This window comes from Gadus chalcogrammus, chromosome 20, assembly GCF_026213295.1.
Source record: "Gadus chalcogrammus isolate NIFS_2021 chromosome 20, NIFS_Gcha_1.0, whole genome shotgun sequence".
NCBI classification, from domain to species: domain Eukaryota; kingdom Metazoa; phylum Chordata; class Actinopteri; order Gadiformes; family Gadidae; genus Gadus; species Gadus chalcogrammus.
The window spans coordinates 7,159,705-7,173,359 of NC_079431.1; the positions used below are offsets into that span (position 1 = coordinate 7,159,705).

General features: G+C 43.8%; 2 protein-coding genes and 1 pseudogene across 3 annotated transcripts; all 3 read left to right on the forward strand.

Moving 5' to 3' along the window:
- Positions 1-5,339, forward strand: part of LOC130373741 (cytoplasmic protein NCK2-like) — a 5,624-nt pseudogene extending 285 nt beyond the window's left edge.
- A 1,610-nt stretch (positions 5,340-6,949) lies between these two features.
- LOC130373884 (otospiralin-like) lies at positions 6,950-8,498 on the forward strand. 2 transcript variants are annotated; one of them, XM_056580536.1, is made up of 3 exons: positions 6,950-7,255; positions 7,623-7,704; positions 8,132-8,498. In XM_056580536.1, exons 2-3 carry the CDS (start codon positions 7,641-7,643, stop codon positions 8,335-8,337), a joined length of 270 nt encoding a protein of 89 aa, XP_056436511.1. In that variant the 5' UTR covers positions 6,950-7,255; positions 7,623-7,640; the 3' UTR covers positions 8,338-8,498. The 2 variants fall into 2 exon arrangements, with proteins under 2 accessions (XP_056436511.1, XP_056436510.1); XM_056580535.1 differs by lacking the exon at positions 6,950-7,255 and having other exon boundaries at positions 7,588-7,704.
- Positions 8,499-10,951: 2,453 nt separating this feature from the next.
- LOC130373885 (augurin-A-like) lies at positions 10,952-13,573 on the forward strand. Its single transcript, XM_056580538.1, has 3 exons — positions 10,952-11,265; positions 12,600-12,763; positions 13,174-13,573. The coding sequence occupies exons 1-3, from the start codon at positions 11,193-11,195 to the stop codon at positions 13,321-13,323; spliced, it is 387 nt and encodes a 128-aa protein (XP_056436513.1). The 5' UTR covers positions 10,952-11,192; the 3' UTR covers positions 13,324-13,573.
- Positions 13,574-13,655: the final 82 nt, after the last annotated feature.

Here is a 13,655-nt window from a genome sequence, read left to right on the forward strand (position 1 = left end):
CCCCGACCACGGCCGGAGCGCCCGCGATGGCGGTGGCGGCGGCGGCGGCGGCAATGGAGACGGAGTTAGAGGAGGAGGCAGAGGAGGAGGAGGAGGAGGAGGTGGATCGGAGAGGATCTACGACCTCCACCTCCCGGCCGTGGTGAAGTTCACCTACTCTGCGGAGCGGGAGGACGAGCTCAGCCTGCTCAAGGGCTCCCGGGTAGTGGTGATGGAGAAGTGCAGCGACGGCTGGTGGCGCGGCAGCTACGGGGGCCGCGTGGGCTGGTTCCCCTCCAACTACGTGCAGGAGGAGGAGGATGAGGAGGCCGGAGGTGGAGGAGGAGGAGGTGGTGGTGGTGGTGGAGGTGGAGGAGACCCCTCGACCAGACATTACGCCGACTCCCCGGAGCGGGGCCTCCCAAACGGGCGTGCGGCGGCGGCGGCGGCGGGGGGGCCCTCCCCCGGGTCAAGACTCTGTACCCCTTCAACTCGGTGACGGAGGAGGAGCTGAACTTTGAGAAGGGCGAGGTGATGGAGGTGGTGGAGAAGCCCGAGGACGACCCCGAGTGGTGGCGCTGCAGGAACGCGCTCGGCCAGGTGGGGCTGGTGCCCCGGAACTATGTGGCCCCGCTGACCGAGGGGCCCGGCCCGGCCCCCGCCTCGTCGGCCCCCGGCACGCCCCAGAAGCGGGCGGAGCGGCCCCTGGGCCCCGTGCGCACGGGGAAGTTTGGCGGGAGGGACTGGTACTACGGCGACGTCACGCGCCACCAGGCGGAGGCCATCCTGAACGAGCGGGCGGAGGAGGGGGACTTCCTGATTCGGGACAGCGAGTCGTCGGTGAGTGACTGAACACTATGGTGGACGACCCCTTCTGAAGGAAGGATATAAAGGGCTGTAATAAATGTCCAATGGAGTTGAAGAAACTGTGGCTTATGGGGAAATGGTCAGCAATATTGGATGTTGCGTAATATTCGTTCTTATGCATGTCCAGTTTTTAAATGGAGGAATATACTGCCACCTGCTGGTACAAATATTTTCCGATACAAATTGGTTTGTACTAAATAGACTCGGTCAAAGGTTTGTGGGTTTAAACCTACTATCTAAACAATACCTTCGGGATTTTTCCACCTGGACCCAATTCTTTCTGATTCTCCCTGAATTTTAAGGAGCTCTATCAACGGGATCCGACGCTATTGGATAGACATTCAACCAATCGGAGCAATCACATGAATTAGAGCCCGACATGGCAGCCATGTCGGGCGCTCCTCTCATATCCCCCACGCCCCAGATTACCCGGGTCAGGGGGGGCCAGACTCATACCCCAGAGCAAATAAAACATGAGCCCTCTGATGAAGTCTTGTTCCTAGGCTTTATTTTCCAATCTTTTTGGGTCTTAGTGACTAATGCGGACAACCCTTTTTTTTTTTAGGTGGTAAAGTATTGAGCGAGAGAGCTTCAGCCATTGGAATGGAATATATATATGGGCTGCAAGTTAACTGTATGGGGCCATAGTGTGCCCGTCAATGTTCTTCATCTAGAACAGGTTTGTTTGCGCCACTGACTGGCCCAGATTGTTGTTCTAAGTGTCTGACAACATGATAGGTTCCCTAGAGATATACAGCTATTTTCTTTACCTTCGCCTGATCAGCTTTGTTTGTGATTGTGTCAAACCGGGTTTTTATTCAACGAGAAGTTTCATTCTGAATCTCTCCAGGGTAGGATTGTTCCAGGAAATGTCTGTTTTATCATCACCATCTCAACCCTCCCTACACAGAAATGCTTGAGATGACACTGAGCTGCGCTTTCTGTTGTCCAACACAACAATTCCAACACACAACTCTCCCGCTCTCATTCACGTTTCCAACGTTCTCTTCCTGCAACAACTCACCTAGTTTCAGAGTGAGAGACTTCGATAACAGACAGACCGGATCAAGTGATGGTTAAGAAAAAGGTTTTGTGTGTCTGTAGGGATCTGTTCCAAAATGTTGCCATACACTTATTATAAGCCTTATTGTCTGAGCCCGTCACTAAAAACAAGCATTTTCAAACGACGAAAATTGATTGCGCTATTAAAACAGCAGTGAAACTAAGAGTCAATCTGTATAACAGCCATAGAAGCTATAATAAGACCAGTAATGCATGTAATGTTATTTATAAGAATAATAATAATCCTCATTATCATTAATATTATTGTTATTATTATTACTTGTTTGTTTCCACAGCTGCTATATCTGTACACCATCATCAGGATCTAAAGGTGTGTGTGTGTGTGTGTGTGTGTGTGTGTGTGTGTGTGTGTGTGTGTGTGTGGTGTGTGTGTGTGTGTGTGTGTGGTGTGTGTGTGTGTGTGTGTGTGTGTGTGTGTGTGTGTGTCTTTGTCTTTCAGCCCAGTGACTTTTCGGTGTCCCTGAAGGCCAGGGAGAAGAACAAGCACTTCAAGGTGCTGCTGACGGACGGAGGCTACTGCATCGGCCAGCGCAGGTTCGGCTCCATGGACGAGCTGGTGGAGCACTACAAGAAAGCCCCCATCTTCACCAGCGAATACGGAGACAAGCTGTTCCTTGTCAAAGCACTGCCGTGACGCACACACACATGCACACGTACACGCGCGCGCCGACCACAACCTAACAAACACTGGAAAATGATCGTAAGGCTCAAAAAACTAACGCACCACTTCTGTTTACCAATTCAACTTCTAAAGCGTCTTAACTTCAGCTTTCTTTCCCAAAATCACTTTTCTTTTCTTTTTTACCAACTCAGTTGAATGGTCTTAATGCTTATGGTCTTCTATTCCGTTCAGGGGGGGCCTCTATACTGCGTCCCTAGCCTGTTGCGCTTTGTAAATGTTGCCCTCTGGTGGTGATGAAAGGGATTATCCCTTGCTGTAGTACCACCCCAATGTTGCCACCGACCACATCAGCTGCTAGCAAAATGTCTGAGGCCTTACTTTGAGATTTAAGTCAAGTCCAAGGGATGAATCTTTCTTTTTATTTACTTTTGAAACATGAATACTTGACCGCATCACATTATGTTCCTTTATGAATGAATAGGAGGGCAGAAAGAGATGCAGGTCCATAAATTACAAGACACCATGTTACCTTTCTAATGTTGTTCAATTATTTTAAACTTTTAGTTTTCATTGATTTCATTTGAGCACTAGTTTTTTTGATTTTTCATAAGCCATTTAAAATTGCTCCTTTATTGATTTTCTTTTTCTTTTCTTTTTTTTACACAATAACGATTACCCACCAGTGACCACAATCTCTAATTTTGTCACTTTTTCCTTCCCGTCCGCATTCCTGCCTCGTGTTGGGTTCTTGGAAACGGTTTACGCCACCACACACCAGGTCTCTTGAACACGTGGAGCTAAGTACAACAGCCATTCAAACTCTCAGTTCAGTAGAGGAATCTTACGAACAAGAGGTGATCTTTGTCCTCACACACATCTAATAGCTGTATATCTACAAAGATACTAAATCGAGAGAATATCTTTTTTGACTAAACTCATGTTTAAAGAACGTAGTGTATTTTTGCAATGATAAGTCTATAAACCTGCATAACCCCGACATCGTCTTCCTGGAATGAATGCGGTTATGAAACATTACCTCTGATTTAAGTATTTATTGAAAATGGGAAGATGGTTCTGGCCATTGCTGGAGTCCCATCTTTTCTTGAGGGAGAATTAATGTTTAGGAATTACAGAGAATGACGGCGTCACTGACTAGCAATCAACTTCATTCACTTTCCGTGTTTCATGTGCAAATCCTTTCTATATTGATTCAACCAATCCATCAAAATTAAGGATGTCACTAAATATACACAATACAAAATGATGTGTGATTGACTACTTTTTAAAAGAGTATTCCTCCGTATTGGTTGGAGGAAGTTAGTATTAACCAATCGTGTGGAGTCTCTGTGTTCAGTCTTTGTGCACTAGTTCAGCCAACCAATGGGATTGTTGATTCTGGAGTTTTTTTTGTTATTTTAGAAGATGCATATATCTGATTATTGTTCGAACATTTGTCATACACAAGTTGATTCTACTGTATTATGTACATAATATACAAAAATGAGATGAGGTGTGAATAGATTTGATCCAGCAAGTGTGTTCTCCAACCAATGTGATGGACTTGATATGCTTCTTCTTTTTTTACTAAAAACAAATTTGCTACAAAACCATTGGCCCATTTTCTCCTTCTCGGTTGTCATCAATCACATTTATTACATTTAACTGACGGTCAAATGTCTGGCTCTTATCTTGTGCCAGATGATTGTCACCATCATTTCAAAGCCTGCTCGCTGATTGGACGATAACTGCATATGAGAAATTCTTCCTCAGACCTTTATTTTGTCTGTTCGTCCAATGATTGTTGGAGAAAGTTTAAATGTGTTGGGTTGTGTTGGTCATTTCACAACTGAAGCAATTGCTTTTTTTCATTTTGTAGAGGATTTTAATGTAAGCGTACACAGGCTCATACTTTTTCCTATGGCAGCATCATTAATGATAACCTGAATGTCCACATTGGAATAACGGGCAATAACTATACTCCCCAAGAATACTGCATGATAATATCTATAGTAAAAAAAATAAATAATAATCAGTACTACAATATAGGGCTACGGCACAATTTGAATTTGAGGCAAACAAAAGTAGTTAACTACCTATGTAAATCATCAATATTGTTTGAGAAATCTTTCGGGAAACATTTTATAGCCACTTAATGTAAGATTTTAAATAGCTTGGGTCTGTCTACAGGGGGCAGCACTGCACTTCAGGACCAAAGAGGTATGGAATCTTTCACCTTTGTTTTGGTGTTGCCAAGACCGAAAAGTACACTCCCAACATTTCAGTCATAACGAGTTCACTTGTTCCCACCATGGCAAGGCGAAAGGCTGTACCTTGTATTCACAGCCAAAAATAGGAACGGAACTTGGGATAAAAGCGTCCTCTAACACTAAATTGGAGCAAATATAAAAGCATGACAACATAAAACCTTTCACATGAGCTTCAGAACATAGAAAGGAATCTAGCAGAATGCCTGCGTCATTCATTTTTCATTTGGGTTAAAGTTCTCTTCCTGGCCTACCGTCAAGTCAGAGCCTCCATTCCATGATCCTCGAGCAATGTGACTGAATAAAAATATGAAAAGTCCTGTCAAAAGCTCAACGACATATCAGAGCTAAAAAGAGACACATTTGATATTGAAATGGTTGGTTCCAAATATAATTGAACCAACCAAGCATGTGCACGATACAAGGAAAGGATTTGGAATTTTAGCTTGTTTTAGCTAATGATGACAGACCAACTGGCAATTATTTAGATTTCTGTGAACATCTGTGACCTTTACAGTATAATGTAATTCGAGTGTGGACTTGTTCCCTCATAGCTGTCAGCTATGAGGGAACAAGTCCACACTCGAATTACAGCTATTAGCTGTTCGCATCCACATCATCCCGTGGAACACATTCAGTGTTACAAAATCTTCACGATAATTAAGAGTGCCAGACACTTGGTTCAACTAGACCAGAGGTGGGCAACCTACGGCGCATGTGGCCAACCTACGGCCCGCTGGCCGGTTCTGAGTGGCCTGCGAGTTAAAAAAAAATAAGGTTCAAAATACATATACTTTTTTCATCTTGGAGCTCGCCGACCACTCAGAATTAATTCTTAATAATGCATTTTTTTATTTTTGGTAAGAATACTTTTATCGTAAAAAACGACTGTGTAAGTGTCATTCAACTTTCTCATTGAGGAAATATAACAACTCCAGATATAGATCCACTCTCAATGATGAAATACTGTTAGCTGTGCTGTACGTTCCCTCATCTGGAATCACACCTGACTTCAGTGCACTAGTTCAGAACCATCAGAGACTTGGCTCCTCCCACTGAGTTATTTTTTACATGTGTGTGTTGTAGGCCCAATCCCATTTCTACCCCTTACCCCTTCCCCTTACCCCTTCAAAACAAGGGGGAGGGGTATGGGTAAGGGGTAAGGGGTAGAAATGGGATTGGGCCGTAATGTCCTACCCTACATTATCAAATGTGGATGCACTCCAATACACCTGTTCATGTTCATTGCACTTGGTACAGATACAGATATGTTTAAAAATATATATGGTTATTAGTAAACCAAACTGTACAATATGTATTTCTGTTGTGCACATGGTGATTGATTTTATTCACATTCAGTGACTTTTAATTACAAATGCTTAAATTAACATGTTTTCTACAATCGAATCTAGTTGTTAAGACGTGACAACATTTCCTCGGCCCTCAAAGACATTCGTAATTTCTTACGTGGCCCCCAATGAAAAAAGATGCCCACCAGACATATTTTTCAACTGAACAAAGTCTTTCTTATTGCAAGGTATTCACTTTACTGAACAGACTCAGTGAATGTTCAACGACAGCTAGGTCTCTCTCTCTCTCTCTCGGTTTCTCTCTCTCTGTCTCTGTCTCTGTCTCTGTCTCTCTCTCTGTCTCTCTGTCTCTCTCTCTCTCTCTCTCTCTCTCTCTCTCTCTCTCTCTCTCTCTCTCTCTCTCTCTCTCTCTCTCAGGCTCTATAGACCCTCTGTCGTCTGTCGTCACCTGCCTGAGACTCTTGCCCACATGCCAGTCTACATCACATCCTATCTTGTGTGTGTTTGTGTGGCGGGGGCCTTGACTCTAGCTGTGCCACGCAGTGGTTTTCACATCAGGCAGTCTGATGCCCGATTTAAAAACTTTGTGTCTTCTTTGTGCTTCTCTTTGTATTCGTATTTTCTCTACAGAATTCCGCCTCGGGAACTTTCAATTTTGCACTTTTTCTTTCACTTTTGTTAGTAAATATACACTATCATGTCACTAAAATGACATTACAAAGCCTAAGGCTTACTGTCATCTGCTAGTGCTACACAGGTTGTTAATCCAAAATGAATGTGTGAACATATTTTTGGGGAAATCCCCTAAAAAGCATATCGCATATTGTTTTGTTTGTCATTGTGCTATCATGGTTAGTGGGGAAGGGAAGGAGGGAACCATATTGGGATATATTCATATAATCACTCTAGAGCTAAACTGGCATCCCAGGACAGCTTGAGAGGTGTGAGAAGGCACTACTCTCTGATGTGACGTTGCTCTCGGCCTGTGAAAAGCAAACGTGTCTGCTTTGCTCTGCCATCTTCCCCTGAAGAGTCAACTCAAGTCAATCTTAAAAGACAACTCAAAAGAGAGAGAGAGACGGACGAAGAAGGGCCAACCGGAACGCTCATATCCCAGCCACACCGCGCAGGTAGGAAAAGCTTTATTCAATATTTGCATCAATATTCATTATATTATACAAACTACCATATCTAATTATACATAAACAGTATTAGAAACCTTGAATTCCTGTTCTCTAGTGGATATGTATGACTTAAGATGTTTTTCAAAACCGTTGTCGGCCTGCTACTTCAGAAAAGTATGTGCTAAATGTCTTTCCCAGAGAATGTTTAGACAGAAAAAGCTGTGAGCAAATTACAAAAGGTTCTTGAAATGTCTCAGAGACATAGCTGCACCATTGTATAGCTGTTGTTGTTTATGTTCCTTCAAAAGGATCAACAAACCACGGCACATTACATTTATCTGAAGCGTGTGTCTTTATGTGCTCTTTGTTTCAGTGTTTGTTTTTTGACACCATGCGCTCACACCATTTGACTTCATTGATGTTTTTCCTTCTATGCGTATGCATGGCCATCGCAGGTGAGCAGCCTACACTTGTCATACAATAGCACAATGGGAGTAGGCCTACATCGATAGTTCAGTCAGCGAGAGACCAGTACAGATATGACAGCCATTTGGCGATCAGACACCTTCAAATTAATCTTAATGGTCGATTGATCCATGAGGGCTGCCGGGAGACTAGGATCCCCTTGATGGAGGCTAGAATCTGGTTGCGGTGGTGGTGGTGGGATAGCACTCCCTGAGGTCCTGATTTGTTGAGAGACGAAGGGGAGGGGACGGCCAACGCATGGATCAATAAGAAATAGAGGTTGAATGTGGTCTCCCTGATTGAACGTTTTGCTTTAGCATTTGGCAGCGCATCATTTCTACGACGCCCAGCGATTGGTAAACAGAATGCAAATGTTTGGCATTGAGTACGTGTAAACCATCTGTCGTCCGATTGCAGAGGAGCCAGACGAAGGCCAGGTGCATTCCGCCATGCCCTACTGGAACCTGTGGTCCTCAGACTTCTTCGGCTGGGTGGAGGAGCTCCGTGCTCAGGGTGCCTACGACCAGCTTAACGACCTGGCCAGAACCTTCTGGTCCCACTTCTCCACGGCCAACCAGCTGGGCTACGGCAGACCTGGCGCCGATCCTCAGCCTGAAGAATGATCCGGAACTTCTGTTCCCTGCTGTTTTGAGATTGTGTATCACTGGAATGTTGATATTTTCAGTAACTGAGCCCTGATTTAATGAAATCCATCAAAAGATAAACATGTCGACTGATCAACGATTTGAACGCAGATTGTTTAGTTGCATACGGGAAATAAATCATGTCATCTGAGTAACAAAAGTCTACCTTATCTGAGCTCGTTCGGTCATCGTACAACAGAAACTACGTGGGCACATTTAAACTCATGGTGTATTTATCTCCCCCTTGTGATCATGAGCTAAAAAGCCTTTTATTAAGGTGTACTTCATTTTCTTAGAGCCGATTGAATGGAGAATAACTTGTAATGTGGGGTCAGACAGGAAACAGATTCCCTCATCCATCTCATGCCTGAAGACTTTCTGAAGAGCAGTCTTTGTATATACATCCCAACTGACCTTCACCCAGCTCCTTAGTGAAGCAGGTTGATGCAAGCAGACTGTATCCTCCAGCCTTATGACAGAACCACTCTGGCTTTAGTTTGCACCCAGATTCTCTTGGCTCAGTATTCCCTGTATACCTGTGGGCAACTGAACAAACTGAACTAACTGCGCAAACAATGAACCTTGTGAACAGGCTTTGTCATTCCTCCCATAGGCCTATGAACAAAGAAGTCTGACGCAAAGCCCTGATGGCTGGCTTCATCATATTGTGTTTGTTAAGGAATTATAGGGGATTCAGACACTTCTGGAAGTGTCTGAATAACAACTGATGAATAACCGGAGCTCGTCAAGGCCTTTTCTTTTCTTTGCATTTAAATTATTCTGTTTCACCTCTCAACCGTTAAACCTTTTCTAAGTTTGTAGTTAGGCGACTGGTTCTCTACTTCCTTGGAGCTTACCAATAGCTGTGTCGTTTTGGGACAAAGTTCAACGTGTTTCAATCTCAACTGGGTTACGCAGCGTCAAATGAGTGACGCATTGACTGACATCTCGGCTACGTTAGAAGACGTTGAGAGCGAAATGAGGGGGAGAGTTCTTTCTGTCATCTAGTGATGGATGTATGGTCAATATCTATCTATCTAGCTGTCAATCTATCTAGACCTCTATTTATCTATCTATCTATCTCTCTATATATCTATATCTATAAATGCCTCTGTCTATCTATATATCTCTCTTTCTCTCTCTATATATATATTAAGCTGTATTTCACGATGTATCTATGTATATATATATATATATATATATATATATATTAGTGCTGTCAAGCGATTAAAATATTTAATCGCATTAATGCCATAGTTAACTCACAATTAATCGCGAGCATTCGCGATTAATCACAAATGTTTTTTCTATGCTAAATATCCCTTGATTTCTTTGTCCCATTAATTTTTCTCATTTTAATCCTCTTATCAACATGGAGAAGTGCATCGGCTTGCCTTGTGCAAATGGTTTTTAATTGATAACAACATTGGCATATACTGATCAAAACAGGACGATACAAAAAAAAAGCCTATAGTGCAATTAAACGATGAACATACAAACATACTGCCTTGAACATAGCAGGCAGGCTACTGCTTCTTTGTTTTGAGCTGTTAAAATTTGTTTGCGTTAACGCCGTTAATAACGCGTTTAACTGACAGCACTAATATATATATATATATATATATATATCTTTACGCCAATATGTTATCTAGTGCTCTCTATATACATGTATATCTATATATCTAGCTATCTCTCAGGCTACTCACGTTTGCTTTTGTTGGGAGCTTGCAAGGGATTCCAGCCTGTATCTGATCTGTTTCATTAAAGTAGTTTTTTCCTATTGTAGGGTCAAGAAGTTTGTGTGCGTGTGTGTGTGTGTGTGTGTGTGTGGTGTGTGTGTGTGGTGTGTGTGTGTGTGTGTGTGTGTGTGTGTGTGTGTGTGTGTGTGTGTGTGTGTGTGTGTGTGTGTGTGTGTGTCTGATCTGTTTCATTGAAGTTGTTTTTTTCCAATTGTAGGGTCAAGGAGTTTGTGTGTGTGTGTGTGTGTGTGTGTGTGTGTGTGTGTGTGTGTGTGTGTGTGTGTGTGTGTGTGTGTGTGTGTGTGTGTGTGTGTGTGTGTGTGTTTTGTGATTGTGTATTTGAACCGTTTCATTAAAGTTGTTTTTTCCTATTGTACGGTCAAGGAGCTTGGTTGTGTGTGTGTGTGTGTGTTTGCGATTGTGTATGTGGGTGAGTGGGTGGATGTGTGTGCGTGTGTGTGCAGGTGTGTAGTAACCGTGTGCAATAATAGCTTATGCAGACGTGATAGTGATCTGAAGTATAGATGGGCTTTGCGCTTTTACAATAAATGTCTGCAGAAGATTCCCCAGCAGGACAGCTCCTTGGGTTGGACACACACACACACACACGCCAGATTTATGAGAAGTCCAACAGTGAGCCAATCTCACAGTGAAACCAAGTGGAAGCACCCATTATAGAATCCGGCCAACCACTTACGAGCTGAGAGTAAAACCCTTTAATCTGAGATGTTCAACAACACCCCCCAGGGGGAGCCCTGAGGCCCATGCCATGCATGTGGTTGTCCAGATTCAGTGAAGCCCATGCGTGAGAAGGAAAAGGTTCCCCTTTCTCCTCTCAGCCCTGCTTCTTCTGCCGGCTCCGTGGGAGACGGAAAACTACCAGAGGAGGCAGGACGCCAGCTGTAGACACTAGTCGTGTTTCTGCACGGGGAGGAAGACAACTTTCCACAGCCATAGGCCAGTTTCCTCTTGGAATCTCGCCCCTCATTCCCTACCCCCAAAAACTGAGCCTCCCACCCCTGCACCAGGTCCTGCAACACGGTGCTACACTGGTGCATTCACAAAGGTCCAGAGAGAGGGGAGAGCGGGTTCATCATGGCTAGTCTGAGGTTTCACCTGGCCAGCGTTATGGCACTCGCTGTATTGACGACACTGCTGAGCCTCAGAGGTGAGCCATAACAACCCTTTGGTACCTGTCGTTCTATCGTTAGGGCTTTCTATCTGTTTCACATCTGCTGCTGTGCTGCACTTGGCATGTACTGTATGCTGTGGTGGTTAGATACATACATCGTTTTCTAGAGGTGCATGGTGAAATGATTGGGAATAGCGTGGATGTCAAATATTTCAGCAGACACACGCAGTGAGCTGTGCGGATTCTATGATTTCTATCTCACACATACAATCACGCACGCACGCATGCACGCACGCACGCACGCGCACATCCACACACGAGCATGCAAGCATGCCCAGGCACGCGCACACACACACACATACATACGGCAGGATTAGTTTCGGTGATGTGTTAAAAAGAGAAAACGGTTGAATCTGCTGCCGAGAGCTCTGCATCAGCAAGTGACGAAGCGATTACCCAAACTCGAGGGAAAATTGGATGTTTAGCCCTTCCATTGTATCCTCTCTGCCACTGAATAAGCACACAGCCCAGAGGTCAATCTCTTTTTTTAATAATCCATGGGAAGGGATTCAATAGCAGCGGGTGGACTAAAGCAATGGGGTTGAGTAACAAAGTAACATGGAAGGTCTTTCTGTGGAAACCGTATAACATCAGTGTTTGTTTTTTATCACCGTATGGGGCCTGTAGTATGCGTTCACGAGAGGAGAATGCCTCATGCATTCCCCCTCCTTTTGAAGTTCATGGGAACTGATGTTGTGATGCCATCTAGATCCGAACATATGCAAACAATTCCCTCACTGTACATAACAATTCTACTCTGTTTGTTCTCACTGTGGCCTCAGGCTACTACATGTGTTCTGTTCTGGTATGTGTGGTTTTAATGGCTACAGAATGCTGATTCCCTACCCATCTCCACAGGATCTGCATTGTCCTTCACTGAATTATCTTACATACTTTTTTGTACACTTTGTACTTTTTAAAGCAACTGCAGTAAAACTAAAAATAAATAAACATATATCTAAACAACTTTTCGAACACTATTTAGTGTCTTCATCCTAAATGAAAACACAAATGATACCTGTAGACATGCATAAAGCATGTCTGTCTCTCATTTAGAAAGTTTGTCATTCTTTATTGCCAACATTGGCACAATGCTGGCGTGTTTCAACACTGAAAAACAACCTGAAATTCAACACTGCACTTCAACTGCGTGCATGACCCCTCCCCACAACTTATTGTGTGCTCCTTTGCTTTCTATTGACTCAACTTGTCCCTTAATTCTAGAGACCTTGAAACAATAGTTCCAGCACCTGTCATTGTTGATCAATGGTAAATGTGTGATTTGCTTACTCGATTCCCACACTGTGTAGCTGTCAGCGGTGCTCCCTCCAAGTCCGCTGTCGCCATCAGTCCTTCGAAGGCACAAGAGTTCCTGGCTAAGCTGAACCGGCCCAAAAGAAACGTCTGGGATCGCAGCCGCCCAGACGTACAGCAGTGGATTCAGCAGTTCATGTACATGGGCTTTGATGAGCAGGTCGGCTAAAAGCAGTGCGCATGTCGCTGTTTAGATTCTGATACCTGTATGAATTAATATTCGATTTTATGCTACATTGGGTTGTTTGATCCACTCATCAAAACATGTGATGGACTGATGGTCATGAAGAAAAAAATGTGCGAGGCATTACGAAAATCCATTCAGACAAGCCAAGAACATATTGAGGGAAGTCGATGACCCTCAGGGTCGGGCCCAGTAGCCGTGACTCATAAAGCTCCGTGCCATTCTATCATGCTGCCGCCCCAGTGCTGATATTGACTGATTTGGACTTTTAAATCAACTTGGCCTTTGAGGCATGTTATCGAGTTTGTTTTACCAAATATTTCACCCAACAGGGTTGCCTCGTCATAATGATGCTGATGCATGAGCGTGTTTCTTTTTTTTTTCAGAGGCTGGAAACCGACTTGGCGTACTGGTTGGACCAGTCACGAGCAACGGATCAAGGTCGTCAGCACCATCACGATGAGAACTCCCCGCATGCCAACGGCGACCCGGGCAATTATAGACACGGCGCCAATGTAAACTACGACTACTACTAAAACACGCACACGCAAAGAAGACCATCTCCCGGAAACAGAGGACGGTGTCTTGATTAGTAGCCGTTCCCATTTTCTTACCCGTAGTCTCATTAAAACATTAACCTTTACGTATTATCTCCTATTATTGTGTAGGCTACATTCAGTTTAATTGATTGTTCAACTAAACATATCACCTGATCTTATACAAAAGTTATGACGTCAGTGCTGATTAAATGCATGTAAATAAAACATCAATTTTCAATCACCAGCGTGGATTAATTGGCCTCAAAAATACTAGGCACATTCATATAGTTATGAGGATCTAATTTCCCTGCTTGTTCTGGCTGTATGAT

Excerpts from the sequence above, each read along its gene's own strand:
- LOC130373885 (XM_056580538.1), top strand. The coding sequence starts at position 11,193 with ATGGCTAGTCTGAGGTTTCACCTGGCCAGCGTTATGGCACTCGCTGTA. Across the intron at positions 11,266-12,599 it reads GACACTGCTGAGCCTCAGAG|CTGTCAGCGGTGCTCCCTCC; the intron begins GTGAGCCATAAC and ends CACACTGTGTAG. Across the intron at positions 12,764-13,173 it reads ACATGGGCTTTGATGAGCAG|AGGCTGGAAACCGACTTGGC; the intron begins GTCGGCTAAAAG and ends TTTTTTTTTCAG.
- LOC130373884 (XM_056580535.1), top strand. The coding sequence starts at position 7,605 with ATGTGCTCTTTGTTTCAGTGTTTGTTTTTTGACACCATGCGCTCACAC. Across the intron at positions 7,705-8,131 it reads CGTATGCATGGCCATCGCAG|AGGAGCCAGACGAAGGCCAG; the intron begins GTGAGCAGCCTA and ends GTCCGATTGCAG.